The 21519-nt window shown below is 48.8% G+C and overlaps 1 protein-coding gene across 1 annotated transcript; it reads left to right on the top strand.

Annotated features, from left to right (window-relative positions):
- The first annotated feature begins 1291 nt into the window (after positions 1-1291).
- Positions 1292-21099, top strand: CD59 (CD59 molecule (CD59 blood group)). Its single transcript, XM_053447776.1, is given in 5 exon segments — positions 1292-1379; positions 2560-2672; positions 10413-10488; positions 13764-13862; positions 19552-21099. Coding segments are annotated over 3 exon segments (333 nt in total). The 5' UTR covers positions 1292-1379; positions 2560-2672; positions 10413-10430; the 3' UTR covers positions 19728-21099.
- Positions 21100-21519: the final 420 nt, after the last annotated feature.

Here is a 21519-nt window from a genome sequence, read left to right as displayed (position 1 = left end):
TATCCTCTCCGAGGAAGCACACAGCAAAGGACTCAGTCCAATCCTGGCAACACCAGATTTAGAAGAGGTAGTGGAAAAGACTCAAGACTGGAAGATCAAAAAGCTGGAGGCAAAGTAGGAGAGCGTGGCATCTCAGAATCCAAGAGTTCCAAGGAGGGAACAGCTAACAGGTTAGCTAACAGCTAACAGGATGTGTATGAGAAAATGCATGTGAAAGAGTTTTGTAAACAAGGAAATACATGTATTCACTGTTTTAAGCAGACACATTTTAAATATCAAAGCAAGTCCTGGTTTGAGACTCCCATTCATTGAGAGGAAAACCAAGATTTGGGCACCACCAATGGAAAGTCATTCCCTGACATCCCAAAGACACCAGAGGTAGCTTGGTAGGTCATGGTAGGTCATGGTAGAAGGCACATGTCATAATTGGTTATCATATGATTTCCCTGCATAAAATGTATCTCAGGCATTCATGCAAAAAAAGGAGACTGTGGGTGGGGGAGCACCTGGGTGGCTCAGTGGGTTAAAGCCTCTACCTCCCGCTCAGGTCATGATCCCAGGGTACTGGGATAGAGGGAGCCTCCTTCCTCCTCTCTCTCTGCCTGCCTCTCTGTCTACTTGTGATCTCTGTCAAATAAGCAAAATCTTCAATAAATAAATAAATAAGTAAAATCTTCAAAGGAGACTGGGGCTGCAAGCTGGATTGGATAGCCAGCTCTGCCAAAGTGGGAACTTGGCACGGGCACAAGAAAGTTTTTTGAAACATTATAATATATTTTTAAATGAAGGGAACATCAGAATTCATGGAGTTACATATTTTTGTTTCCTGTAAAAAATCGGAGGAGGACACTATAAATTTTCTGTCTTGGGGATTTTAAAGGTCAATCTACTCGTAGTCACAGTTTTTTTTGTTTGTTTGGTTTTTTAAGATTTTATTTATTCATGAGAGACAGAGAGGGAGGCAGAGGGAGAAGCAGCAGGGAGCCACGTGCGGGACTTGGGGATCATGACCTGAGCCAAAGCCAGAGGCTTAACCGACTGAGCCACCCAGGCCCGCCGAGGTCTCCCTCTCTTTCTGAACCTGGGCGGGGAGCCTGACACCCTGCGAGAAGTGGCTGCCGGGCTGCATGGCCAGAGTTGGTTGCCCGGCCGTCGCTCGGGTGTTCTGAGAGCGCGCGGTAAGTGCCAAGGGTCTGCACACCGCGATAAGACCCGGGTGACCTTGCACTCCCAAACCGCTGCCCTCGGGTCCGGGCGGAGCCTCGGTGGGGGCGGGGCCTGCGGAAGGGGGCGGAGTCCGGCCCACCCAGGCTATAAAGACGGGCGGGGCGGAGCGCGCAAACTGCGCGGTGTTAGCAGCGGGACCCGGTTGCGGCAAGGTAAGGTCCGAGGCGGGGAAGGGCCCGAGCAGCACCCCGAGCCTGCGGCTCCAGCGAGCTTAAGCCGGCGTGTGCGCTCACGGCCCGGGCGTCTGGGTCCGGGCGGGCGGAGGCCCCCGAAGCAGGGGGGTGCTGCGGCCGTCCTCTCCAGACCCCTCCGAGCCGCCCGCGGCCCGCAACATCCCTGCACCCTAGGCCTTTGGTGGCCTTTCTGGGACTCCCCAGGGAGCCCGGCGGAACGCTGGCTTCCATTGTTAACAAAAAGAGAAGCGCGGGGGGCGGGGGAGGAAGAGGGCGCTCTTCCCGAAACACCCCAGATTCCGCGCGCCGTGCCCTCCATGGCGTGGACATTATCTTCCCGGAACCCCGCCGCCTGCCGTCGCGTCACTGTAGGGAAGCTGTCGTAGCTTAGCGAGGGGGAATCGCGCCTTGAAAGGAGGTTAGCCCGCTCCCCTCTCAGGCGAGTGGTCACAGGCGTGGTCTAGACGTACAAATTTGGAATTGGGGAAAAGGACGGGGCCGAAAAGTAGACATTTTAAGTCCAAGTCTGGTGTGGCGTTTTGTTTGGCGGGGCTCCACCGCTCCCGGAGTCTGACAGCCGGGTTTTAAAGAAACGTTAGCTAGTGGCTTTTTGTGGTTGCTGGTGAGAAGCAGGCTCTCCCCGGATGCTGGAAAGGTGCCGAGTTAACGTGTCCCGTTTGCCCCCTCGCTGGCACGCACGCCCGGTGTCCGGGAAATGGCCTCTCGGAGGTGGCACACTGAGCGGGGGCATCTGTTACTCACGCTGGCGGCGGCTCCTGACACTGCCCGTGGGAGGCCCCGTTTGTGAAACAGTACACCCCTCCGCTGGCCCCGATCATTGTATCCTTTTTGAGGGTGTTTTCCCGTCCGCTGTGTCCATTTTGAAGGCGCCGCCCGCTGTGACCAGCTGAGTCTTAAAAAAATCCTGTTCTCACCGGGTGGTGACTTTCCTAAAGAGGTCAGGGGGGGCCCCAGCGGAGACCTGGCTCCCCACCCCTTTCACCTGCAATATTGCCACTTCTTTCTAAACAAATCAGCCCCTATTTTACCGATTTAGAGACACAGCGCCTCTGCCATGTTAGCATGTGATAATAAAATTTTTAAAGGGAGGGAGAGACTTCAAAGGCAGTGGTTAACCCAGAGATGATTTGGTGTTCAGTTCACAGGGAAACACCACCACTTTGTCCGGCCTTGTCTGGCTTAATCTGTTGCCTCTGGAATCCGCCTGGAATCAGGTACAATTTGAAGCCTGGTGTGCAGTGAACGGAAGTGGTGAGTTTGCACTTCCCTACCAAGTTCGTGTGTCACAGGGTAGTGTTTAGGGGCTGGCCAATACCCCAGGGTTTGAACCTTGGCTCTGCTGTTTACTGGCTGGGTAATCCTGAGCAAGCTCTTCAGCTTCCCCTTCATATCAGTAAAATAATAGACCCATTCTTCATAGGGTGTTATCAGAACTAACGGAGATAATTAGTGGAAATCATTGTGGCACCTGTTTGTGGAGAACAGTGATGGCTGTTAATATTTTAGGGACTGTTGCTGTAACCCCACAGCAGCTGTTCTTGGTCCCCACCAGGGCATCTCACTCCCAGTCCGCCAAGAAACCCACACCAAGCTCAGAATGTTCACTGAGGAGGTGGCAACATTTCCCCAAACTGTGGTTATTTACTGTGGTGGGAAGTGTATAATCCCAGGGTGGGGAGGGAGTAGCCTCCCTGAGATCCACACAGGCCTATAACTTGGGGCTCCTGTATTTTCAAAACAAAAACAGCAAACCTTTTGCTGAACCCTCACGTAAGGAGAACAGCCCATTATGCTGCATGGTTTGGAAGATAAAAGCCCACATTAAAAGGGCTTTGGAATGATGAGAGCTGGTGTGTAATGGAATTCTTCTTTCACAGCTACAGGTCCAAGCTTTTGAAAAGAAGCAGATTTTCAAAATTCCTGGAGCTATAACTTTGGGCCAGGCTGCCACAAACAAAGCCAAGCCCAGAGGTGTTTGAGGTTTTCCAAAGGGGAAGACATATTTTTACCTAAGCCCCCGATCTTTGTGCAGATCTTCGCTGAACCTTCCACTGTGCGAGCATAATCTCAAAGGGCAGGGCCTAGAGGAGGATCTCTCAGAAGAGGCCCTCTTGGGAAAGCTCCCCAGCGCTTGGCGGCCCTGGAACAGATGGCAGAGAGGGGCCCTCCTGAGGCAAGCTGCCAATTCACGTGGTTTAAAGAGTTTTGGGGCGGTCGTCTCTGCCAGCAGGACCTCAGGGTGGCTGGGAGGGGCTGGCCATTATGAAAGCGACTTTCTCTTTGCCTCTGCCTTCTGATGCAGTGACTTCTTGAACTGAGTAGTTGATTTCTGTCTGGGCGTCTCTGTGCGCATGGCCCCTGCAGGCGCGGTGTGTGGCCAGGATGATAAGTACACAAAGCTCCAGGCCTCCTGCCAGTATTGCTAAGCCCCACTTCTGAGCAACCAGCCCCTGCTGAATGGAAGTGGGTCCATCCTGTGTGGTTCTGCCACAGTTTGTTGCCTTGGGACGGTAATTTCATACCCTGGGCCTCTGAGAATTTTCCAGAAAATGAGCACATTGGGTTTTATTTTTAAGGACACTTCTAGCCTTAACGTTCATCAGCCTCTAAGGCACCATGGTCCTCGGAGCAGAGACAAAACTGCTGTGAATCTCTTGCAACCGTGCTGATGTAAAGTCTCCTTTCCATGGCCTCAGCTTAACTATTTTATTTCAGAAGCTCAAATCACAAGAAGTCTCTCCTCCAGAGCATTTAACCTCAGACCTGGGTCTAAATGCTGCTCTATGTCCCAGTTTTCTATTGCTGCCGAAACAAATCACCACAAATTTGGTGGCTTAATGCAGATTTATCAACCTTGCGGTTTCTTATGTCAGAAGTCTGTCCCAGGCCTCACTGGGGCTGTGTCCTTTCTGGAGGCTTTTTTTTTTTTTTAAGAGAGAGAGGGAATATGTGAGCAGGGTGAATAGAGGCAGAGGGAGAAGTAGAGAGAATCTTAAGCAGGCTCCACGCCCAGCATGGAGCCCAGTGCAGGGCTCGACCTCACAACCCTGAGATCAGGAGCTGAGCTAAAATCAAGAGTCAGTTGCTTAACCAACTGAGCCACCTAGGCACCCCAAGATTTTATTTTTAAGTAATCTCTACACCCAACATGGGACTCAGACTTACAACCCTGAGATCAAGAGTCGCATGTTCCACAGACTGAGGCCCTCTTGCTGCTTCTGTTTTCCCATCTCTCTGACAGACACTGCTGCCTTCCTCATCCTCTTCATTGTAATCACCCACGTGATTCTGGATAATCCAGAACCATCTGTAACCTTAATCTCCTCTACAAAGTCACTTGGCATCTAAGGTGGCCGGGGGATTAGTGTGTGGACATCTCTGGGAGAAGTGTTATTTATCCTATCTACCACTGTTGCCTTAGTTCAGTCCCTACCTCAACCTTCAGTTCCCTCCTTTGATAAAGGGAGGCAGGGATTAAATTTACTTTACGGCATTGTGTGAGGATTCGGTGTAGTTACCACGTCAAACACCAGTGTAGCAACTGGCCATAACTTTTGCTCACTGAAGGAAGTGTTTGCTTACAACTGGCATTCGGTGACATCGGACCCAGTGTCCTCACACGGGCCCATAAAAGGAGAAGCAGCCTTTAATTATTTAATCAGAACGGACAGCTTCTCTCACAACATTGTGAGAGAAGCTTCCAACCCGATCTAAAGTAGCCTGACCCTTGTCCCAGGTCACCCACTAACCCAGTGGCTCTCAGTGTGTACCTGGTTAGAAATGCAGAATCTTCGGTCCCGAAACCTGGAGAGTCAGAATCTCTAGATGGGACTCAGCATCTGAGCTTATCTGCCCTCCAGATGATTTTTTGGCCACTCAAGGTCTAGAACCAATGCTGTGTCCTTATTTTATTTTCCTCCTAGTCGTTAGCGCTAGCTGGTGTCCACCTCTGGTAGCTTGCCAAGAGCAGGGCCTTGCCTGTTCAGCGGGTCACTAATGCAGTGCCTGGTAGGACACCTGCTCCCAGCAGACAGTTGTTGTCAAGACTGAAACTACTTCACAGTAGTAAAGAGACAGTCACTAGTGAATTCCTTTCTTTTGTTTCAGTTACATCATTAAATAGTTAGTGTGTTAAATGCTTTATAGTTAAATTCCTGTGGCTCGTTTAAATGGATAGATATTTGGAAGGACTGGTTGGGGCTTTTGGATGGACAGTAACGTGTCTTTGTTTTCCTTTTAAAATAATGGCATCTGGGGGAATAATGGAATCTAGGCTCACAATATCCATAAATTTGCTACCCAAAACGTTTTCGGGAACTTGACAGGGAATGCCTGTGCTTGTAAATCACCTTGCAATGTCTTAGCTTCCTTTTACGTCTCAGTGGATCCGAGTGAGTAAATAGTGATGAGGCTGACATGCATTTGTCCACTTGCTTCTTCCTTAACCTGCTATGTTTTGGTCCACATTGGGCTATGAACTTCTTAAGTCTTATTCTTATGTTTTATCATTATATAAAACCATATTACCCTTTCACAAGTGAGGAGTGGAAGTAAAGGGTTTTTGGACTATTTGAAGGTCGTGTGAGTTGGCGGCAGTGTGGGATTAGAATGTAGGTCTCGCCCTCTCAGGACTTCTAGAAAATCCCCTGAGCCTCATGTTTTACAAATACAGAGTATGACTAAAATAATTGCTGTCAGACAGACTCAGGAGAGTATGTGTACACGAAACCTTTTTTTTAACCTCAAAGAAGCCAATTCTGAAAGGTGGTATGTATGTTTTATACCTAATCAGGTTCAGTAGTAGAAAAATAAAAAGTTAAGAAGCGACAAGTGAAATTGTTCATAAGTACATTATTACCCTGCTATCATTTCGAGGGCTCTTTCTATAAAAATGTCTACTGTTAAGAGAATATATTTCGGTATGAATAAGCTACCAATAGTTCGGCCATTCTTTCAACCACAGGTTCCGAAAATGTTCAGAAAAGGTGGTACGGTATTCTAAGCATTGTATCTTTAAGAAACAGGAATAAGATTACAACTTATCTTTTAGACTGGCTTTTTCCTTAATACTTAATTCCTCATGGCTGTGCACTCCTCCCAAGGAATTAGATACTCATTTGCTTCTAGGCACACCTGTTGGCAGATGTTTGCTATTTTAAACAATGGGCATGTATCCTTGAGTGAGTAAGGAGTGTTTACCTCATCCTGTGATGAGATGCCAGAACTTCTGAGTCAAGTGCAGAACCTCCCAGGAAAACCTGTCTAAACTCCCTGAGGCTGGCTTCAGGTGAGTTTTACAACCCCAAAATGGTGTTTCCACTGGGCTCACCCGTCTTTATTCAGTGGACCTTATTCAGAGTGGCTGTGGTCTGTTTGCAGTCATTATATTCACTTCCGGCTGTTTCGATGAGTTCATATGTTTGGAAAAGAGAGCGTTGAGGCCCTCTGGCTGCAACTTGCATGGAAGCATTTGGCGTGGGTGGGTTGGAGGAGTCAGTCCAGCTCCTCTGCCTCAGCCACCATCTGATGAACGTGCATCATTTAAAGTGTCCAGTGGGGGCTGTTTTAGACCAGGGGAAGTATTTGAAATCAGGAGGTTCAGTTTGTTTGTGTTTTCATTCCAAGAAAGATTTGCCAAGGGGCGCCTGGGTGGCTCAGTTAGTTAAGCTTCTGCTTTTGGCTCAGGTCAGGATCTCAGAGTCCCAAGATCAAGTCCCGTGCCTGGCTCTCTGCTTAGCGGAGAGTCTGCTTCTCCCCACCCACTCTGTACACTCTCTCTCTCTCTCTCTGTCCCAAATAAATAAATAAATAAGTAAGTAAAATCTTAAAATAAAATGGCTCCGAAGACTTACTGTAAAAAGAAGAAAAGAAAAAAGATTTGTGAAAAGGTAGGTGATAGATGCCTCCCCGAAGGGAAACTTATGTGCAGATTCACCCAGTATTTCTGATTATGGAGTCATGCCTGGCTCCTGAGAGAACAGTTGAGGAAAGTATGGCAGAAAGCAAAGGGTCAGGAAGAGAAATAAGAAATCATAAGGAATCCTGCTTAGCATCCTCTACTGTCAACATTTGGGAGCGTTTATAAAATCGCTTGAAAACAACCAAGGCCTTTCCCATCCTCTCTCGCCCCCAACTCCATAACAACGTTTTGCCCGAGGAAATGGTATATTTTTGTCATGGTTGTTGTTGAAGACTTGGTCCCACTTCAGTTTGAACAGCTTCCCCTTGGTGTCCACACACTGGCCCCTCGCTTCCTCCAGGATCTCTCCCCTCCCGCAGCCAAGTCACGCTGCTGTGACCCTCAGCCAGCTGGGCGGCATGTTGAAACCAAGACCTGACACCCCTTCCAACCCAAAAAGCTGGGAGCTGCTCGATGTTTGGGGCCTGAGATGTCCGCGGTCCTTTCATTTCAGGGTGTTTGTCTGGGTTCCTCACCTACCGCTCCCTACCGCACCCACCCTCCCCCAGCCCTCGCCCCCCAGCACCCCCTCCCTACCCGGCTGCTTCCTCCCGGTAACCTCACGACTTTGCAGTAAGGCTGTAGCGGCAACTGCTTCTTGAGCGTCTCCCGAGTGCCAGGCATTGTTCCCTGCGGTCTGGGTCCTTATCGCCAGGCTGGCTGAAGGAAGAGAAGCTCAGAGGTTGAGTTAACCATAGATGTGGCAGAGCCAGAGCGGCCGGATGCCATGATTGAACTCTCCAGACCAGACCAGAAAGCCTCTCCCTTCCCCAGTTCTTGGCTTCTTTTCTGCTTTTGTTAAGAGATGAGCCTTGCTTAGGAGAGGTTCTTTGTCATGCCGTCCATCCAGGAACCCTGCTCCCTTGGCACCCTGTTTGTCTGTCGTGGTGGTGTCATTCACGCTAATGGCCACTCCCGAGGACCTGATCCCAGCAGTTCCCGCCAGCCTGATGCCTCTCCAGCTCCTGAACCGGGTCGGGAGCTCCCTCCACCTCCTCCAGCTCCCTCCACCCCCCTCCAGGGGGGGACACTGGATGTTGTAGCCATTGTGCTCGAGTAGCTCCTGCCCCTCAGATGGATTCCTTCCTCTCTTTGCTCACTCGCAGGCAGCTGTTCTCCACAGACCTGAGCCCTGCCTCACTTGGGCATGTAAATCCTTCTCTCTCCCCAGAAACTCCTGAGTGAGAAAAGCTGGGGTGGGGAGCTGGCAGGGGGCTGAGGCCCGGGTCACTTACTGGTGAGGGGAGAGTGGCTGGGGCTCCAGGCAGGGGGCACGGGGTGCCAGCAGGAGGGGCTGAGTGAGGCCTCTTCCTCATCCGTTAGGGGGCAGAGACCTCAGGGCCCCAACCTCTCAGGGTCAGGGGCCAGGAAGAAAGACCTGCGGTTACTCAGATTCTCAAATGGGAGGTGCGGTAGATGTGCCCTTCCGGGTCAGGGCAGGAGGCCTGTGGGTGACAACCACCACTTCCTGTGCTTGGCTGTATCTCAAGCACATACTCGTTTAACTTGTTTTATCCCATTGAATCCTCACGGTGTTGGGAAGCGCCTTTGCCACCTTCCTTGTTACAGCTGAGGTAAAAGTGGCTCGGGGGCAGTGACCGAGCTGGCCCTGAGGGCCAGGCCTCTGGTCCGCCAGCGTCCGAGCTCTCCACTGCTGCCCTTGGCCACCTCACGTCCTCACTGTGCAGGGTTGCTGAGGACAGCTAAGCCCCAGCAGGGTCTACATGCGGGGGTGGTGACCATTCATAGGCTGTTGTAGATATTGAAGACCCCAGAGGGAAGAGGACGTTACTCAACTTGTAAAGGAAGGCCGGGCTCTGTTTGGTATTCCTCCTGGGTCCCCCACCCAGGAAGGCAACCTGTCTCTTTCATCCAGGCATGACCTCCTCGGTGTTTTTGACTTTGGGCAATGCCAGAACCTGTTCTTTCTGCTTCTCAACCCTCCCCTGACCTTGATCAGTTTCTGAGCAGCAGATGACCTTCAGAGGTACAGAGACGACATTCCTAACAAGGTGGGGGCTGTTCACCCAGCCAGAGACCCGGGCTGTCCTGGCCTGTGGGGCTGAGAGGAGGAGAGCATGGGCACCCTGGTTTAGAGGCGCTCTTGCTTCTTTGTTTCGGGGTGGGGTCAGGGAAATAGTGGCGGGATTGGGAGACCCCTTAGATCTGCCACTCATGGCTTAGACTTAGACTTAGACAACAAGAACTGCTCTGTGTTTTAGCTTCCTTGTCAGGTGAAAGGAGGGTTTGAGTCATTTCAAAACTCCCCGTTTCCTCCCCTGATGCTCACTGCCACACACGTAGGCATTAATGTAAGGACACTGGTCATCGAAGTTACCAGGACCCCTCTTTACTTCCCCAGAGGGGAGGAGGTGAACAAGGCACTGTCTGCATCACGCTTGCTAAGACGGGGAGCCAGAGCTTCTGGGCCTGCTGAATCCTTGCCTCCTATTCTGTGCAGAAAGCCTGCCAGTGCCCTCCAGGATCACCGCTTTGGTCTGACACACTTAGTGGCATGACCTGGAGAGATGGCCCTTGCCAGGCCCCCATGCTCAGCCAGCAGCTTGGGTGGGCCGGCACGGTGGGAATTATAGTTGCAGTATTATTTTTCTCGTATTCTCATTTGACTCAACAGCCCTTAGGGGAAGAGAGAGTTATCCCCACTGCATGATCACGACCACTGCGACTTGGAGGGACTGAAGTTTAGTCAAAGGTAACTCTTTTCTCCTGGCCACTGTAGGCGGGAGCTGGGGCAGGGCCTGGCGCTTGCTGACACTTGGCCCGCTCTGCACTGACTCCCGGTAGCCGCCCCTCTCGCCAGGACGGGGAGCATTTCTTCAGTAACCTGAGATCTGGGGGCAAGAGGAGGGACCAGGAAAGCACCTTGGCTCATAGCAACCCAGACCATTTCTTTCTGTGCTAACTCCTTCCTTATGTTTCCTGAAGGCTCCAGGCCTTCCTCCTGTTGGTTTCTGAAATAGCCAGCAGTCCTTTGTTGGTGCAAGACAACCCTCTGTATCCCTTCCTTGCAGATTCTGTGGACAATCACAATGGGAAGCAAAGGAGGCTTCATCCTCCTGCTCATCCTCGCTGTGCTCTGCCGTTCAGGTGAGTGGTCCGGGGGACACGGATTTAGAGCATCTAGGTCACCTTGGTCAGAAGCTTCCTTTTTCTTAGGCCTCAGGGAGACGGAGTGGATGCCACTGGCCTCGGACCTGGCTTTGCTTCTTTTGCCTTCCAGTGTGACAGGTCTAGGGCTGTGTGACAGTTCCTTCCAACATGACATTCTTGCTCTCCTTGGAGCACCTTCCTGAGTGACACCCCATCCTGGGTGACAGTAGCTTTCGGGGGGAGAGCAGGCCTGGGGGTACACGCAGCAGCTAAAGTTTCTCCCTCTCACCAGCTGTTGGCGACCCAGTGGGCCCCAGCTTTAAAGTGCTGAGCTCCTTCTGCACGGGGGCGACTGCTCTATGATAATGACGAGGACAACGATGACGATCTTAGAAGCAGTGGCAGCAGCCCGTTCGCAGCATTCATGTGCCTACTGCTGTCCTCAGCATTTTGTGTGCACTTGGTTACTGAATCCTCGTGTCAGCTCTGTGGAGTAGGTCCTGTTTTTGCCATCATTTTAGAAATGAGCAGAGTAAGGCCCAAAGAGATGAAATAATTTGTAAAATGTCACACAGAAGTGGTGCAGCCGAATTGAGCCCCAGTGGACTGGCACCAGAGTGTGCTCTGAACTCCTTCCTAGCCACCCCTCCCTGGTTCCTGGAAGTAGTTGCATGTTCCCGAGTCTTAGTTCTTTAATGGTAGAAACACCTTTGTTACTGGGGCGCCTGGGTGGCTCAGTCAGTTAGATGTTCAACCCTTGATTTCGGCTCAGGTCCTGACCTCAGGGTCGTGCGACTGAGTCCTGGATCAGGCTCCACACACAGTGGGGAGTCTGCCTCTCTCTCTGCCCCTTCCCCTGCTCACACTCTCTCTCAAATAAATAAATAAATCTTAAAAAAAAAAAAAAAAAAGGAACAGCTGTGTTACTTGCTTTGCTTCATGATAAGGATCAAATGTTTTTTTCTGCCTCTGGTTAGTTCGGCCAGTTTTTCAGAGGTTTTTTTTTGTGGGGGAGAGGCAGAAAGGGAAGTAGCAATGCAAGGAGCGATGAAGAGATCTCTGCCGTGTCAGATCATGTCTTAGATACTGTTAGGGTTAGCAGCTACCCTATACCGAATTTTATCTGTGTCCTAGGGACGGGGCCAAGCCTAGTCTTGCTTAACCCTTCCAGCCACCCCGTGAGGGATCTTTGTTGTTATTCCTATTTTACAGTTGAGGGAACTGAGGCAAAGAAGGAATTTGCCCAAGGAGACGTTTGGATATGCTTTCCCTTTCTGAGAAAAAAGAGCCCTTATGACCTGCCCTCCCCCCCTCTGTTACTGGCTCCTGGGTTGGTGGTGATGGGGCTCACGACATGCTCATCTCTGTTCTTCTGCCGGTGTATTTCCTGTGATTAGAATCGCCTCCTCATGCCCAATCTCCCCAGTCGGCATCTGCTTGGGTGTGGGGCCGGCTGACAAGTCCCCAGCCCTTCCACAGAGAGTCAGGGTCCGTCCGGAACTCGAGCCCACACGGGGAGACGCTTCCCTGGCTGCTGCCTGGGCTCTGAGGAAAATGCAGGGAATCCTCCCTCTCACCTCCATTAGCCCAGAGTCGGATCCCCTCACAGTTTGCGCCCTTTCCTTTCCTGCTCTGAACTGTTAGAAGAACGTCACAGTTAAACCACGCTCGGGTTTCAGAACTGATGGCCTGGTTTTGAGTCCCAACTCTCCCTTTGTAACGTGGGAGATCTGGTTTCTCTTCAAACACAGAGCTGGAGGTCACAGAGCCTACCTCTCGTGGACAATTGTGCCAAGATCCAGAACTTAGCCTGGAGGTATATAGGATCCCTGCACACCCCAAATGAACACGTTAGCTGTATCTCTGCCCCACAAAAAGTTAAGGGTGAGCTTTGGTTCCTCTGTTTCAGCAGGTTCCTCTAGAAGCCAAATGAGGTCTGGCTTAGCCAGGAGAAGTCAGTCCTCAGAACAGCCTTTTCAGGTGTCCCTCCCAAGTATCCAGGCTAGAACATTCTTCCCTCTTATATCTTCCCCTCCCATGCACGTGTATGCATCTGGAACAGGGAGGGGACTGCAGAAAGATCACTTCTTCGTCCCTTCTCATGGTGGCTCCCCTTTCACATAGGCACGACTAACACTAACAGTAGAGGGAGGAGGCAGAGTGGGCTGACGGAGCCCGGCCCCTGGGTGTGGGGGCTGGCTCCCGCTGTGCTGCTTGGGTGTCCTTCGGTGTCCTTGAGTGAGCCCCTTCACTTCTGCAGGCATCTGTCTTGTCATCTGCAAACAAAGTGGGCAGGGGAGCTTCTTTGGACTGACATTTCAAAGGTTAATCTGGAACCTTCATAAGGGCCCCATGCAGGATGAGATTTCACACCAGAGAAGGCAGTGTGGCCATTTTATATGTTACAGAAAGCTTGATTCCTGTGGTGCTCAGATAGTGATGAGCCACTTTCTACTGGCCTTCTGGAGAATTCCCCTGCCCTGTGTGATGAATGTAGGCTTTGGACTTAGAACTACGAGTCAGCTCTTGGGTTCTAAAACCCACACTTGGTCTGGGTTTAACATTACATTCTTCTATGAGATTTTACAGATTTCATTTTTGAAAATGTCTTTTCACACAGATAGGTACTACCGGATAACTGAGTATCAGTCTAGGAGAATGTGATCAAACAGAGTGTAGTTGTGGCCTGGAAGGCATTTATAGAATTCTGTTAGTTTTTTCTCCTGATAGTTTCCTTTTAATATCTCATTACATTACAGATTAAGCATTTCCTTTTTGTTTTTAAGTCACTTCTAGTTGAAGGTAAGAGGAATCTTCTCAATTGCCTGGTTATGTGGATTTTATTATTTATTATTTACTTTTAAAATTTTATTCACTTATTGTCAGAGAGAGGTTGGGGGGGCACCAGCAGGGGGAGCAGCAGGCTCCTGCTGAGCAGAGAACCGGATGCGGGACTCGATCCCAGGACCCTGGGATCATGACCTGAGCCAAAGGCAGACACTGAACCGACTGAGCCAGCCAGGTGTCCCAGTTATATGGATTTTGAAATATGGAGATTCCTTTTGCACTTCTATCAGGGTCAAAAAATGCTGCTGGAACTGTAGTTGAGGTTGGAAAAATGTATCTGCTACGGGTTTGTGTGGGAAGGAAGCATGCCGTGAGTTTCTGACCTCGGCCCCAGACCAGTGGCAGTGGTGGGCTCTCTTTTGCTGTCAGGAGGACAAGTCAATGGGGATCTTACAAGCACTGACAGATTTTGTTCCTGACTCTAGGTCATAGCCTGACATGCTACGCCTGTATTGACAATGAAACCTGCAACAAGACCGCTGTTTGTTCAGTTAATCATGATGCATGTCTGTTGGTCAAAGCTGGTAAGAGCGCGCCCCTTTCCTATCTCCTCAGGGTAATGGGATGATGAGGGCATGGGAAAAAAATGTGTGTCACACTCATTCTCATGAGACCTGCATTCAACAAGTAACGGTTACCATTTAAGAAGTAAAAATAAAAGCACCCTTCAAGCTTATTCTATTTTTCTACCCTCTACCACAAAGTCCTTCTAGGGGCATCATCAGGGAATAAGCTGAACGTGTCCGCTAGACTCATAAAAGGATCGGGAGACCCATAAGTTCAGAAAACCCTGATAGAAAGGTGGAGAAGATTAATTTCCCTAGAAAGGAGAAATCCCTCAATAAGTAAGGACACATCAGCATTATCCTGTCAGACTGGATGATCTAATGATCATTTTGATGGAAAGTCCTGGAATGTGGATAAGATTCCGATTCCTATATGGGAGGTCCTTGATTCTTTTGGGGGACAGGTCCTCTGCTTCCAGAGGACCACAATCATTCATTATTAATCCGGAAAGCACAGTAAGGCCCCTGGAGAGAATGTAGCCGTTCATTCCACAGATATTGGAAGACCAGTTATGAGTGAGTACATCCGTCAAGTTAACCTTGATCATCTGTGTCTCTTGGACCTCCCCACTACAAGAAGTATAATTTCCAAATGAGAGAATAAAGGCAATAATACGTGTAGAGGAAGAATTAGATTCGCAGTTAGGAGCTCTGAACTCCAACCTCTGTCCTGCTTCCAGAGAGTTTTCTCTGCATGTGGCTTTTGATTTATGAAATGTGTACGTTTGGATGGTTGAGGAGAGGAGGTAGAGTAGAGCCAGAATTTTTTCCCAGCTCTCGAATCCCAGTGTTTCTTACTGGATTGTTAAACTTTTATCGAAAAATTTTCCAACTTGATTGAAGTATAATTGACAGGTAAAAATCATATATACTTGAGGTGTATAGTGTGATGATCTGAAACTCTTGTCCACTGGGGAATGATTACCGCAGTGGTCTCATTAATACATCCATCAGCTCCCATAGTTACCCCTTTTGTGTGTGATGAGAACACTAAGATCTACCCTCTTAGCAAATTTCAAGAACGTAATACAGTATTAGTGACTAGCCCCATCACGCTATAGATTAGATACCCAGAGCTTACTCATCTTACAATGAATTGTTCAGCTTTTAAAAGTGATTCACCAAATAACAAGACACACCTATTCAGAGTGGCCAGAATCCAGAAATGCTGGCAAGGATGTGGTGCAGCGGGTGCTCTTGTTCTCTGCTCGCGGGATTGCAGAATGGTACAGCTTGGCAGTTTCTTAAGAAGCTAAACATACTCTCACCCGTGATTCAGTAGTCACTGAGTATTTACCCAAAGAGATTGAAAACCCATGTCCACACAAAAACCCGCACACAGATGTTTGTAGTAGTTAAGACTTGGAAGCAACCGACATGTCCTTTGGTGAGGGAATGGGTCAATGGACTGTACGTTGTAGTGCATCCAGACAGTGGACTAAAAAGAAACGAGCTATCAAGCCATGAAAAGACATGAAGGAAATTTCAGGCCATATTAGTGAGTGGAACAAGCCAATCTGCAGAGGCTACATCGTGGATCATTCCAGCTGTAGAACATTTTGGAACAGGCAAAACAAGGAGACCATAAAGAGGTCAGCGGTTGCCAGGGGTTATTAGGAAGGAGGGAGGGATGAAAAGGTGAACACGGGATTTTAAGGCAATAAGACGACTCTGTAGGATACTGTATTGGTGGATATTTGTCCTGCTTTGTCAAACCCCATACGACACCCAGAGTGAACCCAGTGTAAATCACGGACTTTGAACAGTAATGGCGAATCCATGTCACTTCGTCAGTTGTCACAAGTAGACCACTCTGGCGGGGGACGCTAAAAACAGGTTCTTTAGGGTAGGGAGGGGTCCCAGGGGGCTAAATGGGAACTCTGTACTTTCTGCTCAGTTTTGCTGTGAATCTCAAGCTCCTCTAAAGAATAAAATCTATTTTTTAGAAGGATAATATGAACCTTAAATATTTTTCTTCTTTATGAACTTAAGTCCCAAGACTTCAGCTTGACATGGGATGATACCAGTTCTGGAAATAGAGAAATTCTGACCTCACAGTAAGACAGATCCTACCAGAGCACCTCAGTCCCCCTCCAGCTCAGATTGATGTCACCTGGGAGACGCATGGCACGCTGTCCCCACAAACATGAGTCAAAAGTCAGGTACTCCAGTGGAGAAATCACTCCACTACTCTAGCCACACCCCACCCCCTCCCCTGCTGTAAAAGGGGAACATTTCTCTCCCAGGGTCAGTGGATAGATAGAGGAGAAAAGGGTTATGTGGGTGCTGTACAGATGAAGTCTAGAAGAGAGAGGCAGGTGCTAGGTGTTCGTTCAGCCACTATTTACTGGCATCCCAGCCAGTCCCAGAACTATAAACCACGTGCTTATTAGACTCTGGCATAAGCCTTTGGTGACAGCACCCAGTCATCGTTGCCGGGATAACCTCCTGAATCAGGGGCGTGCGTAGAGTTGCCAAGGACAATGAGGGACTGTTTCTTGGTGATGTTAGACTCAAACTGAAGTCTTCAAAGAGATCAGGGATGATGGGCCCAGCAGAGAGAAACTCTAACATTCCAGGGACCTCTGATAATCCACTTTATTTGGGTAATTCTGCTAGCGGCCTGGTGAGGAGCTCTCCATCGCAGGTTGTTACGCAAATGAGATCATTGAAGTAGAATCCTTGGCTCACTGCAGGCCACGAGTAAATGATTCATTGGTAGCAATTAATAATCAACTACTGTCAGCTTTCTCCAGGCTCTTAGGCGCCTCTAGTTAAAATTCTGGGAACGTGAATGTTTTTCCAGCTCCGGTTCCTCGTTAGGATCATGTAAGGCAGTAACTCGTGCCATTCAGCAGCATCCTAGCATCCTCTAGTTCAATATTAGAAGCATCCGCTTAAGTACTTATCAAAAATAGAGGCCCTGGAACAGTCTGTGGCCTCTGCCACTTGACCAGACTTCGTCAGAAGCCAGCCCAAATGCTCGTCCCCTCTGAGGCGGAAGATGGAACAGTTGCACCGGCAGTTACAAATATAGTTAAGTTCCCAGCTATGAATGAAATTAAGTTAGTTACAACAAGTCCTTAACAAGGAAATAGGCATTTGTGTGGGTTTTTTGTTTTTGTTTCTGTGTTTTTTTCTTTCCAGCATAGAGGATAATTTTTTTTGTTTTGTTTTGTTTTTTGGGAAACTCTTCCTGTATTACTGAATCATCTAATGATTTTTAAATGAAGTTTAAAATATTTTGAAAATAAATCCACCCGATGACTTTAAAAAAAAATCTCAATTCATATAGAAATATATAAATGAAGGGTAGTCTTCTGGGAAGGCAACCCCAAGAATCCTTGGGAATCTTTCCAGAGAAAATGAACGCATTTACCCCCACACATAGACTTCATTTATGCATATGGCCCCTGTTCTACATCCTGGTCTGCATCCATTCTATCAAGATCAAATTCCTATACCAGAAAACGTACATTTTACAGTATACAATTCAGTGGCTTTTAGTATACTCACAGAGTTGCACCAGTTTTACCACTGTCTAACTCCAGAATATTTTTATCCCGAGAAGTAATTGCACACCCATTAGCAGTCCCTCCCCTCCACTCCCTCCCACACGCCCTGGCAGTTACTGATCTACTTGCTGTCTCTGTGCATTTGCCTGTTCCGAATTTACTGGAAACTGAATCATGCAATGGGTGTGGCCTTTGTGACTGTTTTTTTCCACCAAGCAGAGTGCCTTTAAGGCTCACCCATGTCATGGAAGGTATCAGGACCTCCAGTCCTTTTTCTGGCTGAATCACACTCCACTTTTTGTTGCTCCATTCACTTGTCTTCTGGGTTTCCACTTGGTGGCTGTTTTGAGTCATGCTGCTCTGAACAAGCTTTAGTGTGAACATAGTTTTCAGTTCTCCTGGGTAGACCCTGCGTAGAAGTGGAATGGCTGAGTCATATGGTAACTCTTTTTTTTTTTTGGGGGGGGAGTATAGTTGACACAATATTACGATAGTTTCAGGTGTATAACTTAGGGATTTGGCAAGTGTGTGCATGATGCTATGTTCATGAGTGTACCTATCATGTGTCCCCTTATACCGCTGTTACAGTAGCGTTGACTGAATTCCCTACACCATCTTGTCTTCCCATGACATGTGTTCCTTAACTGGACGCCTATATCTCCCTCTCCCCTTTACCCGTTTTTACCAACCGCCCCACTCCTTCCCTCCTGGTAACTACCAGTCTATTCTCTGTATTTATAGGTCTAATTCTGCTTTCTATTTATTTATTTATTTGTTTTTTAGATTCCACTTATGAGTAGAATCATACAGGATTTGTCTTTTTCAGTCTGTCCTGAGTATAGTACCCTGAGAGCATAGTACCCTCCATGTATGTTGTCTCCAGTGGCACGATCTCATCCTTTTTTTATGGCCACATGATATTCCAGTGTGTGTGTGTGTGCGCGTGTGCGTGCGTGTGTGTGTACCACATCTTTATTCATCTATCAGTGGACATGTGGGCTGCTTCCATGTCTTGGCTATTGTAAATAATACTCTAAGCATAGGGGTGCATGTATCTTTTCAAATTGGTGTTTTTGCTTTCTTTGGGTAAAGGCCCAGCAGTAGAATTACTGGATCATAATGTGTCTGTAACTCTGTTTCTTAACTTTTTGAGTACTTGCCAGACTTTTCCAGAGAATCAGTGCCATTTTGCCTTCCCACCAATGGTGGAAACAGGTTTCCAGTCTCTCCACTTCATCATCAACCCTCGTTCTTTTCCGGTTTCTGGGTTAAAGCCGTCATATCGGGTGTGAAGGAAAGCTCACCGTGGTTTTGATTTGTATTTTCCTAATGACTGATTATATCAAACATCTTTTCCTGTGCTGCTGGGCCATCTGTGTATCTTTTTTTGAGGAAATCTCTGCATCTTTTGCTCATGTTTGTATTTTCATTATTGAGTCGTGAGAGTGTTTTCTATAGTCTGGATACTAGACTCATCAGTTATATGATTTGCAAACATTTTCTCCTTTTTGCAGGTTGTCTTTTGTTTCCGATAGTGCTCGTTGAGGCACAAAGTTTTTAATTTTGATGGAATCCAATTTTCCATTTTCCTACATTTCTTTAAACTCAGACTCCCTTTGACACATGCAAACTGTGTCCCTCCTTACCTACCTGGACTTCCTTGTATGGAACTCTGCCCTGATTTCTTCAAATGTTTCTTTAGTAATGGACTGATTTTGTCTTTAGTTTCTTGCTGTGACAGACAGTGATGCCGTGGACCATTCTCCGGCATCTCTCTTAACCTTTTCACAAGTGATGTCCTAGAGTGAATTCTAGAAGTAGGATTGTTGGATCAAAGGGCAAATGGGCTTAAAATCGTATCAAACCTCTAATAAAACATCAGCTTGACTGGCTGTCGCAGCACAAACTCTCCGGCTCTGATGAATTAGGGAAAAGTTCCGCCTTGAGCTATATCATCATTTGCCTAGTCGTTCCTTTCCGCCCAACAAGGATACCCGTTCCCACCCAGATGTCTCTACTGCTGGAGGTGGCTGTGTTCTAGGACATAGAACCGAGAGGTCAGAGGCAGGTACAGAACTGTCCCCCGCTTGCCTTGCTTACCCTTGTGTGTGTCTTTCCCCCACAGATGCAAGACTTTTTTTACCGCCAGTGTTGGAAGTTTGATGACTGCAGCTACCTCTCCATCTCCAAAGCCCTGGGCTGAAGAAGCTCGAGTACAGCTGTTCCAGAAGGACCTGTGCACGGGAGTGCCAGGGTCTCCGGGATGACAGCGTTGATGCTGTTTCCCCCTGCTGGCGGCAGCCCGTGACCGCTTTGTCTCTAAATGTCACTGGGAGGCCTTCTCCTAAACTTGCCATGCTCTGTAGTTCCTCATTTCCTTGGCCGCTTGCATGCCCCAGGCTTTACTTCACTTGTCCCGTTGGGCAAGACTAACACTAGCTTGGGCAACTTGGTGACGAGCGAGCCTCGAGGAGACGTTGAAGGCCAGTCCTGTGGGCATCGAAGACTCATCGAGGGACACGGTGTAAAAGGTGCAGGCACGTGCAATCTGAGCTCGGCCACACATTTCTTCCCTCGCTTTTCGCAAGAGCAGCCTCGCAGGGACAGCTTGAGTACCTCAGGTCCTCTGCAGGGCCCCGTCACGGTCATTTTCCCCTCTGATGCTTGGGGGTGGTTAAGTACTCTGATCTGGGCTGGGGGCGGTGGTACTGGGACAGGGGGTTCTTTTCAACAGCCTCTCCCAAGGAATGCTTTCATCCTCTCCCTTTATGGCATCCGCACTGCCAAGCAGGCCCGACCACGCTCCCACATGTGGGCTGTCAGGGAGGGGCTCAGTGCTGCGTGATCGCAGTGACCTTTGTAGTCTCAACTCGCGGGTGTCTGGCAGGGACGGAGGGGAGCTTTCCACACGGCAGGGCCTTGAACCCCCGCCCCCGGCCAAGGTCTGTCTTCTAAGAGGTAGCAGTGGCTAAAATCTGAGTTTTCCTCTATCGCTTGGTTGTGAATGGGCTTTGCTTGTCTGCAGTAGAGAAACTTAACAGCATCTAATAATGATGTGTGAAAACTTTCCCCCCAACTTTTGTGTTGGATTGGTGGAATATCTTAGCTTTGTCACACGCAGTTAAGACTGAATGTTGGGACATTCTTTGTTAAAAATGACTCGTAGTATAAGGGTTCCTATTTTAAGTAGTAGTGGTAGCAGTCTCTTCGTTTGCGTCTGGATGCTGTGTGAACCTGGCGGCAGGATCCTCTCGGGCTACAGCCGGGGCCGTCCAGATGTCCTCGTGAACAGCAGCAGGGGTGTGTTTAGCCGACACCCGGCCTGCGTTGCCCCCTGGTTGACTTAGCACAATTTGCTGAGGAGACATTTGTCAAGGTTATTAGCATAATAACCAATGTTGAGGCTTTGGAAGCACTCCCGGTTTCCTAAAAAGTGGTACACCTTTTGAGGAATAGTTTTGCCTTTTTCTTGGGGCTGTTGCTGAATAATTCGCAAGATCCAGCAGACGGAAGGACACTTGGTTTCTTACCATCTCGGCTGTCTCCAACAGCACAGCTTGGCTTTTTGCAGATGAAGGTGGGACTTCAGGATGAACATTTTTTCCACTCCCTTGCTCATGTAATCTGCGTAACAGGCTGGATGACTGATGCCTTTCTGAAAAATAAAATGTAATCAAGTGCATGGGTGTGGTTCTTGGCCCAGAAGGAGAGCAGTGTCTGCCGGGTGCCCAGGGGCAGCAGGAGGAAGAGAGTCTCTGTGCTGTGTCTGTCGGCTTCCTCCTGTCCACGCCCGACCTCGAACAGACACAGGTCGGGGCTTCCTCATCAAAACCTAGCACTGCCTTGGTGCTTTGGGTTCCCAGTGTCTTTTCTCACATCGTCTTTCATTCTCTTGTCCAAGACAAAATACCACAGGGAACTCTTTCCTCACTAGGCCGCCTTCTGCCCAGGGAGGTCCTGACCGTGCGCAGGCCACTGGCTGAGCAGTGCAGTGCCATCTTCCCAGAGGCCTTTAGAAACAGAACCAGTTTTGACTCACTTATGTAGAAAGATGAATCTGGGGGAGCCTTTGAGGGAGAATCCAACCAGACTACAGCAAG

Source organism: Lutra lutra, chromosome 10 (genome assembly GCF_902655055.1).
Source record: "Lutra lutra chromosome 10, mLutLut1.2, whole genome shotgun sequence".
Taxonomy (NCBI): domain Eukaryota; kingdom Metazoa; phylum Chordata; class Mammalia; order Carnivora; family Mustelidae; genus Lutra; species Lutra lutra.
The sequence above is the reverse complement of the archived record's forward strand: the minus strand, read 5'-3'. Positions and strand labels throughout refer to the sequence as shown.